The 12,361-nt window shown below is 38.8% G+C and overlaps 1 protein-coding gene across 1 annotated transcript in view; it reads left to right on the top strand.

Moving 5' to 3' along the window:
• Positions 1-12,361, top strand: part of LOC108917146 (vacuolar protein sorting-associated protein 13D) — a 37,045-nt gene that overhangs the window by 15,995 nt on the left and 8,689 nt on the right. The window contains exons 13-29 of the mRNA XM_018723618.2: positions 88-2,623; positions 2,677-2,851; positions 6,110-6,670; positions 6,775-7,344; positions 7,399-7,569; positions 7,618-7,747; positions 7,801-7,970; positions 8,026-8,252; positions 8,330-8,730; positions 8,791-8,933; positions 9,221-9,594; positions 9,678-9,864; positions 9,971-10,153; positions 10,205-10,420; positions 10,779-11,179; positions 11,237-11,587; positions 11,934-12,325. Coding sequence (XP_018579134.1) covers positions 88-2,623; positions 2,677-2,851; positions 6,110-6,670; positions 6,775-7,344; positions 7,399-7,569; positions 7,618-7,747; positions 7,801-7,970; positions 8,026-8,252; positions 8,330-8,730; positions 8,791-8,933; positions 9,221-9,594; positions 9,678-9,864; positions 9,971-10,153; positions 10,205-10,420; positions 10,779-11,179; positions 11,237-11,587; positions 11,934-12,325 — 7,188 coding nt within the window. The remainder of the gene's footprint in view (positions 1-87; positions 2,624-2,676; positions 2,852-6,109; positions 6,671-6,774; positions 7,345-7,398; positions 7,570-7,617; positions 7,748-7,800; positions 7,971-8,025; positions 8,253-8,329; positions 8,731-8,790; positions 8,934-9,220; positions 9,595-9,677; positions 9,865-9,970; positions 10,154-10,204; positions 10,421-10,778; positions 11,180-11,236; positions 11,588-11,933; positions 12,326-12,361) is intronic.

Below are 12,361 nucleotides of genomic sequence, written 5' to 3' on the forward strand. Positions count from 1 at the left end.
CTGGAATGAATATAAGCTGATAAATTACCACTTTTCTTTATAAGAAATTAACAAAATCAATTATTCATAACCCTAATTTTTTTATAGCAAACCAAGAAACTCTAGTGGAACTAATGGGTTTCATAAAACGGGTATTTCCAAAGACTCAAAAACCTCTAGCGCCTAGCATACCCCGTATCCCTTCTAGCATTAACCAGTCTACCGAATCGCTCCTAGACGACTTGACGAATTCGAACATCGGCACGACTCAGCTCACTTTCGATTTCCATCGCTTAAACGTCCTCTTACTCAGAGGTGTAATAAAGGACGGTACTTTGTACGGGAAGAAAATCTGCACCGCCACCATGAGCGAGGCTAAAATTCAAGCAAACGTCAGTAGTAAGCTGGAAGTTGAAGGGTCTCTAGGAGGTTTACAAGTGTTAGATTTAACACCAGAAGGTCACATGCACCAGCGTATAATCAGCGTAGGCAGAGATCCCCTCTTGGAAGCTCCGCACCCTTTATACGTCATGTCTGGGGCACAAGAAGACAGCAGAACTGCCTTTAACTTCAAAATTGTAAGGAATTTGGAGAAGACGAGTGAGAAGGACACAGCTAACGTCACAATTCGAATGGCCTCTTTGTGGTACACGCACTCGCCCTTGTTTGTTGTGGAACTTCAGTCGTGCGCCACAGAATTCAAGCAGTATCTGTCAAATTTGGCAAAGTCAATAAAAATGGCGGCCACAGATATGGCCTTGGGTCTCGTACATGCGAGAGCCGAGGCGTTAGCTCAGTCTCTAAATATGAACAAAAGGTTGCCGGGTTCGATTTACAGCAGTGCGTTGTCGTTCTCGGAAAGCGCTTCTCCCAGCAGAAGAAGAAGGCGATCTAGTTCTACCGAGCCGTCGGGTTATGCCTCTGCCAGGGATACCGTTCCTCAAACTCCCTACAGCCCCGCCGACGATGAAGAATTTATTATAGACTTGAATCTCGATATCGAACTGGATAGTCCTGTCGTTGTTTTACCGAGAGCGAACAACAGTCCCCAAGTTTTTGTCGCTCATTTAGGGAAGATAAACATAACTAATAACTACATAGACGAAACAAATACAAATGGTTTTCATTATGAGTACCTGGAGAGCAAAGCCGAACATTACGACATTGAAATCAGAAACATGAATATTTATTCGTTAGACACGAGTTCTCGAAGGGTGCCAAGTCCGATGATCAGCAGACCCGAAGTGATGTATAGTTGCAAGACGTTAGCAAAGCCCATTTTGCACGACACCATGCTCCAGCTCAACATCGACAGAGAAATTAACAAATCCATGAGCGCCAGCCAAGGCAGCGACTCTAACTTATTACTACACAATGAGGAAGACAGTACGAGTGGCAACTATCACATTAACAGTGGATTGATTGAAATCGACGGCAGCGTAGTAACGGCTCTAAAAGTATCGCTAACTCGAGCGCAGTACGAACAAGTATTAGATACTTTGCAGTGGTTAACTTCCTCTCCGACCTTAAACGAAGCCCAAGGAATCTCTCGTTTAAACACCAGGCCGCAGACCGTTCTATCGGACATAAGCGAAGAAGACACAGGTGTGACTACCTTAAACATGGACCCCCACGTACGAGCCAAGTTATTTCCAACGGTCGGCGCTGCACCGAAAAGCAAACCCTCATCCCAATCTATGGTGGCACTAAAAATAAGCTTTGAACTACCGGTGTTCACTGTGGAACTACGGGGCGATACGCCTACTGGGGAACAGGGACTGGTTGATTTGTCTTTTAGAGATTTCACGTTCATTTACGAGAAATGCCACAAGTACGAGACGAACATACAGGTCTCTTTGAGGTCTATATTCATGGAAGACCTGCTTCAGCCTGAAGGATGCAAGCACCGAACTATGGTGATCTCGTCTTCTGGAAGCGAGGCACCTCCAAATGCAACATGCGTTTCGAGATCTTGCCCCGATATAACGTACCATCCTCGAATGAACAGCCCATCACGAGGGTCGTTGCCTGACCATTTAGAGACCGCGAAAGTTTTTGGAATGGGAAATATGAACAACTCGGTTTATAATGACGCAAACGCGAACGGGGAAGCTTGTCCTTCCACCCCTCCTCCCAGTCCTCACAGAAACAAAAGCAAGCCTAAGAACTTGGTAATCGTTAGCACGCTGTTAGTTGACACGTCAACTCCGAATTTCCAAGAGACCTACGGTGGTTTGCAACGTTCTACTTCTGTGGACTTCAATTGTTTAGACTTGGTGATAAGTCCCAAGTCTTGGGTGGTCGTGATTGATTTCTTCAGCGCTTCTTCTTCGGAACCCAACTATTCTTCTGCTGCTACGGATACAGATACTGTAGATTCCGCAAATCCGGTGCCCTTAGAGGGCAGAGCTATGACGAATATCACAGTGCGGTCTTTAACGGTGGTTCTCGTGAAACCGGATCGTGATATCGCCAAGGCGAATATCTCGAATGTCGAAGTTGTGGTTAAAACGACGGGCTTGCTTAAGGAAGTCGAGGGAAAACTGGGAACAATGTCGCTTCAAGATTTAACCCTTCACGGACAGTTATACAGAGAAAGGTTTATAACTTCGCCCGAACAGGCGTTACAATTTAAATACGTCAGGTAAGCGTTCGGTTACTTTTTTAGGTTATTGTTGATTTTTTATTTTCGTTTAGGCATCCTCCCGATCTAGAGAAAAATTACGACGCTCAGTTAACCTTAGATATGGTCTCGGTTATGTACGTGCATACTAAGAGATTTATAGCGGAGATCATGGCGTTTTACAATACGTTTACAGAGAGGCAACAGGCGGTTATGAAGGGAATTCAGGCAGCTACCAGTGGTCAATTGGTGAGTTGTTAGAAGTTCACTTTCCGTCGAAATTAATGTACCACTAAAAACGAAATTCAATTTCTAAATTGATTCTCTCGTGGCTAATCTGGACCTGGTAAGCTTTTTTTAATGATGGTCCAGGCGGTATCTGTTTTAAAAAGGGTTGCTTTAACGACTTCCAAATAACATCAGAAATGAAAATTTTTCTATGCAAATAAAAAAAACCCTGGCTTAATTGTTATTGCAAAAAGTATAAAAAAATAGCAAAAAAATTATTTTTTTTCTGGATTTCTCGTCGACAACTTAGCAACTATTCGTTTTAGATAAAAATGGATTGCAATTCGAAAAAATAATTATTGTTGTTGCAAAAATCGGAAAAATCATTTAAAAATTTGCAAAAAATGCTAGTTTATTTGTCAATTTTTTGCAGACACTTGAATAATACCTAGGATCTTCATACTTTTCCCAATTAAACTTTTTAGTGTATAAAATCATCACACCAAATTTCATCCAATTCGGTTCGATAGTTTTTACATAATAATTGTTTAATTTTTTTTTTTAATTAAAAAATTTTCAAAATCAAATTTGTAAAAATCCTGCACTCTGTAGAGGAACCAGACTGCCTGAAAACTAAAGGCAAACCCGTCCTGTTGATAATCCAATAGTACGCCGATATTGTAATATGAAAACACCAAACAAATGATAAATAATTCACAATTTCAGATAAACTTACTTTGAACTTAGCTCCTTTATTAACGGAAATATCCGCGAACAAATACAATTTCCGCTGACGTCTGTCTTCGAGCTTAATACGGCCACTAAAATCGGTGTTACAACCGCTGGGTATAACTATAGCGTTGCAGGTTTGGAAGTTGTCGATTTTAATCTCTAGCTCTATGACTTTTTCAGGATCAATCTAAAACATAACCGTTGACGAAAAGTCCCACACTGGGCGCCGAACCGGTTTGGCGCCCAACGTGGGACTTAGAAACTTACGCTAGTCACAGATGCTTGTGCGCCAGCTTTAACGTGTCCATTTTCCCCAGCGAGGTTATAAACTATATCTATCGGAAGAAGGTTCTCCAATTTAACGGTAGGCCATAAATAAATTCTATGAGCTGGCTGGTCGTATCTCGTACTCGATCCTATTAACAAATTCTCTCTAATGATTTCGGCACAGAACCTAAAAGGAAAACGTTACGTTACAAACACTAAACGTGATTTTAAACAAAGAAAAGGCACTACGAAGCATAATACTCGACAGACCTGTAATTATATCCCTTGTGAGTGTGGCACGTGGCCAATTCAAACACTTTGTCGACATAATTGGGCATTTCGGACCAGTTCAATGTTGGCATGCAGAAAGTATACTGATGGGGCGACTATTCGTTTTAGACAAAAATGGAAAAGGAAAAAAATTTTGTAATTAAATTTTGAACAAGATAGTTAGTTGCAATTCGAAAAAATAATTAATGTTGCAAAAATCGGAAAAAATTAAAAAATTGCAAAAATGCTAGTTTATTTGTCAATTTTTTTCAGACACTTGAATAATACCTAGGATCTTCATACTTTTCCCAATTAAACTTCTTAGTGTATAAAATCATCACACCAAATTTCATCCAATTCGGTTCGATAGTTTTTACATAATAATTGTTTAATTTTTTTTTAATTAAAAAATTTTCAAAATCTTTCTAAAAATCTGAAGCCTTTGAATATTTGAAAATTTCACTACAAAAAGAAGAGCTCCCAAGCTTTAAAATGCTTTTTGAAAAATTTAAATCGGAAGATTAGGTAAGCCGTGGTGATTGTAAACATTTTCGCAATTTTCATGCTTATAAACAATTGCAATAATTTAATGTTTTTTTCAAATTTTTCTTTTATATTAAAATATGGTTTGAAAATACTCAGAAAGACGAGTATTTAAAAAAAAAAACCTGATGATCTGCCCATTATTTTCAGTAAAAGCCCGTTAAAGTTAACCCTTGTTTACAGCAAAACTATAAGAGTATAAGGGCTGTTTTTTGAACTAATAGGTTTGTCATTCCGAGTACTTCCCAGATATAAGTTTTTAAAATTTGAAATCACGGGCGTCCCATTTAAAATATCATTCAAAAATATTCAAAAGCGCGTGAAATCAATGAAATATCAGTGGTGGGGGAGCAAACACACAGCTACTCCGATCTGAATTCTCGAGTTCAAAATTGCGACGCTTGGAAAAATTTCACTTATCTCAGCTTCTAATGGACCAATGTCGATGATTTTTTTTTAAATCGATGTCTCGCAACAACAAAAATTATTGCAATTGTTTTTAAGCATGAAAAATGCGAAAATGTTTAAACAATCACCACGGCTCACCCGATTAAAATTTTTCAAAAAGCATTTTAAAGCACGAGAGCTCTTCTTTTTGTGGTGAAATTTTCAAGTATTCAAAGGCTTTGGATTTTTACAAATTTGATTTTGCAAATTTTTTAATTAAAAAAAAAATTAAACAATTATGTAAAAACTATCGAACCGAATTGGATGAAATTTGGTGTGATGATTTTATACACTAAAAAGTTTAATTGGGAAAAGTATGAAGATCCTAGGTATTATTCAAGTGTCTGCAAAAAATTGACAAATAAACTAGCATTTTTTGCAAATTTTTAAATGATTTTTCCGATTTTTGCAACAACAATAATTATTTTTTCGAATTGCAATCCATTTTTATCTAAAACGAATAGTTGCTAAGTTGTCGACGAGAAATCCAAGAAAAAAAAAGAATTTTTTTACTATTTTTTTATACTTTTTTGCAGTAACAATTAAGCCAACGTTTTTTTTTATTTGTATAGAAAAATTATCTTTTCTGATGTTATTTAGAAGCCGTTAAAACAAAAATCTCCGATTGTATGCGTTTTACCCAACCCGAAACAGATACCGCCTGGATTATTATAGGTAATGGTAGAGATAACGACATGAATCAAAAAACAAATTCTTCAAAATAGCTGGGACGGCAGTTTGATTCAAGTATGCATTTGTTATTGTAGCCATCACATCCCACTGGGTGCTTCAAATTTCAGAGAAGAAAATTCATCCTCCCGTACACCTTGAATATACTGAGAACTGTTTCAACAAAAATTGCTATTTCAGCATCATAACTGAGGAAAAAACATTAATTATGAAAATCGAACAAGATCTTCATGAGAAAATCAACTTTACAATTGAGACCAATTTTTAGTGGCACTTTAATTTTGACGAAAAGTGTACTTTAAAAAATGTAATAAACTTATGTTATTCTAGGCAAAACGCGTGCCATCACGTTTATCGCTGATATTCAAGGTTGGCTCGCCTATTATGCTGCTCCCCGTCAGTTCAAAGTCGTCAGACTTACTTATCGTCGATCTCGGGCAGTTATATGTAACGAACTTATTCAAATTTTCCGGGGAAGACGGGACGATAAGCGTAGTCTCCGACGAAAATAACAAGAGATGTTTACTTGACGTTATGACTATTGAACTCGAAAATATCGACTTATGCACTGGCTTAATAGAAACCGAATTGAGTCCCCAGAAGAAGCAGCCGTCTTCGGAGAGCTTCAAATTAGGTGGCAGTTTAATAACGAAAAAGGGGCCGTCTTTGCTGCCAAAAAAATTCCAGCTGAAGTTGCAGGTGGAACAAAATCTGCACAAAAAGACCTGTCACATAGTACCTGACATGAGTATCTACGGCGAGTTGTCCACTTTGGACGGCGTGTTGGACATGAGACAATATCGACTTATTAGGGGCTTGCTAACGTATAATTTAGGCGAAGATACGGAAAGAATCAACCCTTCTGTTCCTGCGCAAGTAGTAACTAACGAGGTAAGACCAAGGTTCTTTGCAAAGTTAAGCTTTTTCTAGTATTACGTTATAACTTTCCCGATTTCATTTTGCGTTTATTTCAAGTATTTTATGAATCTTTTTAGAACGAATCTCACGAAGAATGGAAAATTTTCTCTATTAAGCTCAATTTGCAAAATGTAACGCTACAGCTTATAAAATCGCATAGCAGCGCTTCTCCATTAACCTGCATAAACTTTATAAAGTCCCACTTAACCATTGAAACATTCAGCAACCTGTGTCAAGACATCGACTTAGTCTCCCAAGAGATACAAATAGTGGACACTCGTTATAACGGTGCGAGGCCAAACGAACGTTTTAACGTCTTCACCAACATACTGCAACCTATAAAGTACAAAGAAAACGACATCGTTCAGGCCGAAATACATAGTAGGAAGCGGCAGGACTACACTAGAGTTACTATCCTTTTAAACGATATGAGACTGATGGCTATTTTTGATTGGTGGGAGTCCATAATGGAATATATCTTCCAAGATATCGAAAATGTACCTTCCAGTCCGGAACATCAAGTGTCGATATCGACCACGAAACAACCGGACAATATGAAGTTTGACTTAAAATTGAATATCACCGATTCGGAAATCGTGTTAGTTGAAAACTCGTCCCAGTGGGACACGAATACTGTGATTTTAAAGGTTTGTTTGTTGTAAAACCGTTTGAATCGAATGTAACATTTAAACTAATTTTAGAGTACTACCGTTTTAAAATATCGTCCGTACAATTTAGAGAAACCTCTATCGTGTAGCTTAAACAATTTGGAAATGTTTTCTTGTATTTTGGGAATGGAAGATGAAACTGCTCTGTCCATTATAGACCCGATTACGTTGAGTATCGACATTAACAAAGAGAATATCCTAGAGGTGAGGTGACGGTTATAATAAATAATTTTTATAACGCCTTATTTTTAGGTGCAACTGCAATTTTTAATCGTACGACTCTCATACCACGACATGTGCATGTTTATGCAGATGTTAAACTCCTTGCCGAAGCAAATATTTAACAGAAACGGAGAGCAGGGACAATCTTCTCTTACGAAAAGTATGTAACGGGCCAATTAAGACAAAAAAACTATTGTTTTCCCCAATTTCTAGGCCAGATTGCCACTCTGACAGGTCTTGGATTCAAAACGGAGGACTGTATTGTGGCCTTGGAAAAATGTGAAAATAGACTGGACGATGCTGCGCTTTGGCTAACACGTAACGCAGTACCCTCTTCTCGTGTGCCAAAAAATGAAAAATATATCAGTATTAATGCGATTGAGGTAACGAATTATCGATAATTTCTCGTCTCAATTTAAACAATTAAATAACTTTTAGGTAAAGGCAAATTGTGTTTCAATTTGCATTATCGACGATTGCGGTGATTCAGATGTGCCACTTCTAGAACTTTCATTTTCCGATCTTCAATTAAACCAACTTCTACCCGAGTTAAATTTAAACGACCCCGATCCTATACATCCTCAAGGCTCGTTATGCTGTATTTTGGCCAGTGATTATTACAATAGAGTACTGTCAGGTTGGGAACCCATTTTCGAACCGTGGAGGTAAGAGAGATTTAACAACAATGTATCCCGTAGCTAACATGTCGTAACATTACAAACCAGTTCCATTTTTATTTCAGGTGTACTATAATATGGGAAAAAATAATTTCCCAAACGTTGCTGAAGAATAATTTGTCATTTAAAGTCAGTTCTTATGATACATTCAACATTAATATAACTTCGACTTTAATGGAGTTGTATGGGCAAGTAAAAGAAAACTGGACGATGGACTATTATAAAGTAAAGCAGACCTTAATGAGAAATCAGAAAGAAGCAGATCCTGTTAGTACTTTGGATAGCTTCAGGAGAAGATCTCCGTTCATACCGTTTGCTTTAAAAAACGAAACGGGTTCCTTGCTAAAGTTTACAACCCACATATCAGACATAGACAAGTCTAGCACCCCCATCGTATATAAGTCGGAAGAAAATTGGATAACGGTCGATTCTGGACAAACGGTACCTTTTTCCTTTACAAGCAGAGGTATTTGGACGAGATTTATTAAACTTTGCTAGCATAATAAATGTTCTCTCTCTTTTTTAGATAAAATGCGACATCAGGATTCACACAAAATGAAAATGCACCAGCTGGGCGTAAAGGTAGAGGGGTGGCAACATGTCAATCCGGTCACTGTCGATAAAGTCGGTGTTTACTTTAGAGACGCTCCAGCGGAAGTGCAAAATAGAGTAAGAAAATAATGTTCTCGTTATTAATACTACTTTGCTCGTTTTATCAATTAAAACAAGTCTTAAAACTGAATTATGTAATAATTTGCAGTTGCAACAGTACAACCTTATTCATATGATTTGACAGGTGTAAATTCACAATGTGTGAGGTTAGAATTGCGATTGTCAATTGTCAACTGCATGACAATTGACAACTGTGCTTTCTAACTTCACACATTTGACAACTATAATGGAAACAATAATTAAACTACTATTCACTTCAAAGTTTTATTATTATTATTTTTTAGTCATTAGATCTACCACCGGTGAGAATTGTATTTGACATAGCCCTAGAGGGATCTGCCAGAAAGTTGATAACAGTTCGATCGGCACTCTTGATCATCAACAACTTACCGCAAACGGTAGAAGTAAAACTGGAAAACAGGTTACCCCATGATGCCGTTACTCTGTGGGTTCCAAATAAATCGTTCATTGTGGACACCAAGAAGACGCTGGCAGTGCCTTTAGTCCACGCCCATTCTCAGATTAATGTACGACCGAGTGGTTCGCCCCATCAGTATACTTTCTGCATGCCAACATTGAACTGGTCCGAAATGCCCAATTATGTCGACAAAGTGTATGAATTGGCCACGTGCCACACTCACAAGGGATATAATTACAGGTCTGTCGAGTATTATGCTTCGTAGTGCCTTTTCTTTGTTTAAAATCACGTTTAGTGTTTGTAACATAACGTTTTCCTTTTAGGTTCTGTGCCGAAATCATTAGAGAGAATTTGTTAATAGGATCGAGTACGAGATACGACCAGCCAGCTCATAGAATTTATTTATGGCCTACCGTTAAACTGGAGAACCTTCTTCCGATAGATATAGTTTATAACCTCGCTGGGGAAAATGGACACGTTAAAGCTGGCGCACAAGCATCTGTGACTAGCGTAAGTTCCTATTTTATTTTTTTATGTAAATATGGTAAGCCCCACGTTGGGCGCCAAACCGGTTTGGCGCCCAGTGTGGGGCTTTTCGTCAACGGTTATGTTTTAGCTTGACCCCGAGAAAGTCATAGAGCTAGAGATTAAAATCGAAAACTTCCAAACCTGCAACGCTATAGTTATACCCAGCAGTTGTAACACCGATTTTAGCGGCCGTATTAAGCTCGAAGACAGACGTCAGCGGAAATTGTATTTGTTCGCAGATATTTCCGTTAATAAAGGAGCTAAGTTAAAAGTAAGTTTATCTGAAATTGTGAATTATGTATCATTTGTTTCGTGTTTTCAGATTACAATATCGGCGTACTATTGGATTATCAACAGGACGGGTTTGCCTTTAGTTTTCAGGCAGTCTGGTTCCTCTACAGAGAGTGCAGGTCAGTTCGATGAACACGAACAAGCCAGAATGATGGCCCCTTTGCTTTTCAGTTTTTCTGACCAAGATGCCAGTCCGACAATAAACGCAAGAGTTGGCAAAAAAGTTGTCTGGGATGGAACACCTCAGGTATATAAAATAAAAAAAAAAAATGTATGTATGAGAATTCTCTAGCTTTGGATTTTCGTAATTGTTTGTATCGCCCCCAATTTTGACATTCGGAACTTGAATCTGAAGCCATTTTGTGGAGGTCGGTTATCGTTTTCCGGAAAATTAAAAAATTAAAAAAAAGCTGATTAAAATTAGGGTGTATAGCAAACATTAGGAGATAATCTGTTAAATTGACATTTTCCTTTAAAATTTCTGATGAAATTGATACAAGTTGAAGTTTTTCACAAAAAAAATTAATTTCTACTAAATTTCTTACATATTTTTTTCTTTCTATGAAAGAATTCAATCCATCACCAAAAATTGATCTGTATTTCAGTGGTGCTCAAACTTTCATGTCCAGAAAGGCACCCAATACCGCAAATTGCGTGTGACGATGAGAGACGGCAAACCCGACACGGTTTTCGTGGTCGGTTTGGAGGTTAGACCCGGAAGAGGAAAATACCGTTCTACCAACATCATTACTATTTCCCCGAGGTACCAACTTTACAATCGCAGTTCTTACCAGTTAATCTTCGCGCAGATGTATTCGGTGAAAAACTTAAGCCCCCAAGCTCAGAAGACCTACTTGAAAGCTATGCCCAATTCGCATATGCCCTTCCACTGGTCCAGCCTGGAAAAAGAGCAGTTGCTTTGCGTGTCGATACTGGACATTCCGGACTGTTGCTGGTCGGGCGGATTGAAAATCGACAGCATCAATTCAATGCACGTCAACATACGGTAAATACAAAAAGACAAACTATAGAAAAACGGTTGTTAATTTTTTTTATATTCTAGAGACGCAAATGGAAGAGTTTACTTCTTGCGCTTGGAGGTAATCCTTCAAGACGCAACTTTCTTCGTCATGTTTACAGACGCGGACACCATGCCTCCGCCCATACGAGTCGACAACTTTTCCGAGGTTCCCATTCAGTTCGGGCAGAACTGTTATATCGACATCATGCACAGCATCGCACGAGCGCACTCTAGCGTACCGTACGCGTGGGACGAACCCACAGAACCCAACATAGTAAGACTGATAGCGCCAGGGGGCGTTTCTAATATTTATAATATGAACAACTTGGGATCCATGCATGGGTTGACCTATGAAAATTTTATTTATATAGCATTTGTGGGCACTTTTAAGAAGTAAGTAGACTTTTTTTATTTAACCGTCAATAATTTAGCGCTATTGTCAGTACATCGCTACCTAGCGCTGACAAATTGTTCATATGACACGCGGCCTATATCATGTCTTAAATGTCATTGCTACTAGTCATGCTTACTCTACCTACAAAACTAGTAGGTCACATGTGCCAGTAGGTACAAAGCAACACTGTGATGTATCTGTAGGCATTGAGTAACAATGACATTTAACATATGTCAAATTTTACAGGTTGTATCTCACCCACACTTACATCATTATTGAAAAAAAACACTAACTTAGAGCATCTAACCAATTGATTACCAAAAATGTTTTCATGTAAAAATAAAGCAGCTCCAAAGGCGTCAAAGACCCTCACGATGTAGAGAGCCAGGAGCTGGTCCTGGACGTGCGATCGAAGGACAGCAGGGTGATCTTGGCCACGAAAATACCAGGCGAACGCTCTCAGTTGTGGCGAATGACCTCGGAAGGGCACCTGCAGCACGAAGGGAGCAGTCCGCCTTCTCATCCCAACCAGCCCAGACGGAAGGATAATATTCTGGTGTTGGACATAGAGAATACCGCTCCGCAACCCAACACGTACTCCCGGTTGATGCTGCGTCGCATAGACCCTAGGAGGCAGTCCACGCAGAAATGGAGGTTCACCGAGGAAGGACGGCTGTGCTGCGATCATTACAATATGTGCGTGCAAGCGCAAGACGGGTTTTATGGGTTGCGTCCAGGTTAGTAGTTTTCTATACTGTAAGATAGTATTGAAT

Source organism: Anoplophora glabripennis, unplaced genomic scaffold (genome assembly GCF_000390285.2).
Source record: "Anoplophora glabripennis isolate ALB-LARVAE unplaced genomic scaffold, Agla_2.0 scaffold85, whole genome shotgun sequence".
Lineage (NCBI taxonomy): Eukaryota > Metazoa > Arthropoda > Insecta > Coleoptera > Cerambycidae > Anoplophora > Anoplophora glabripennis.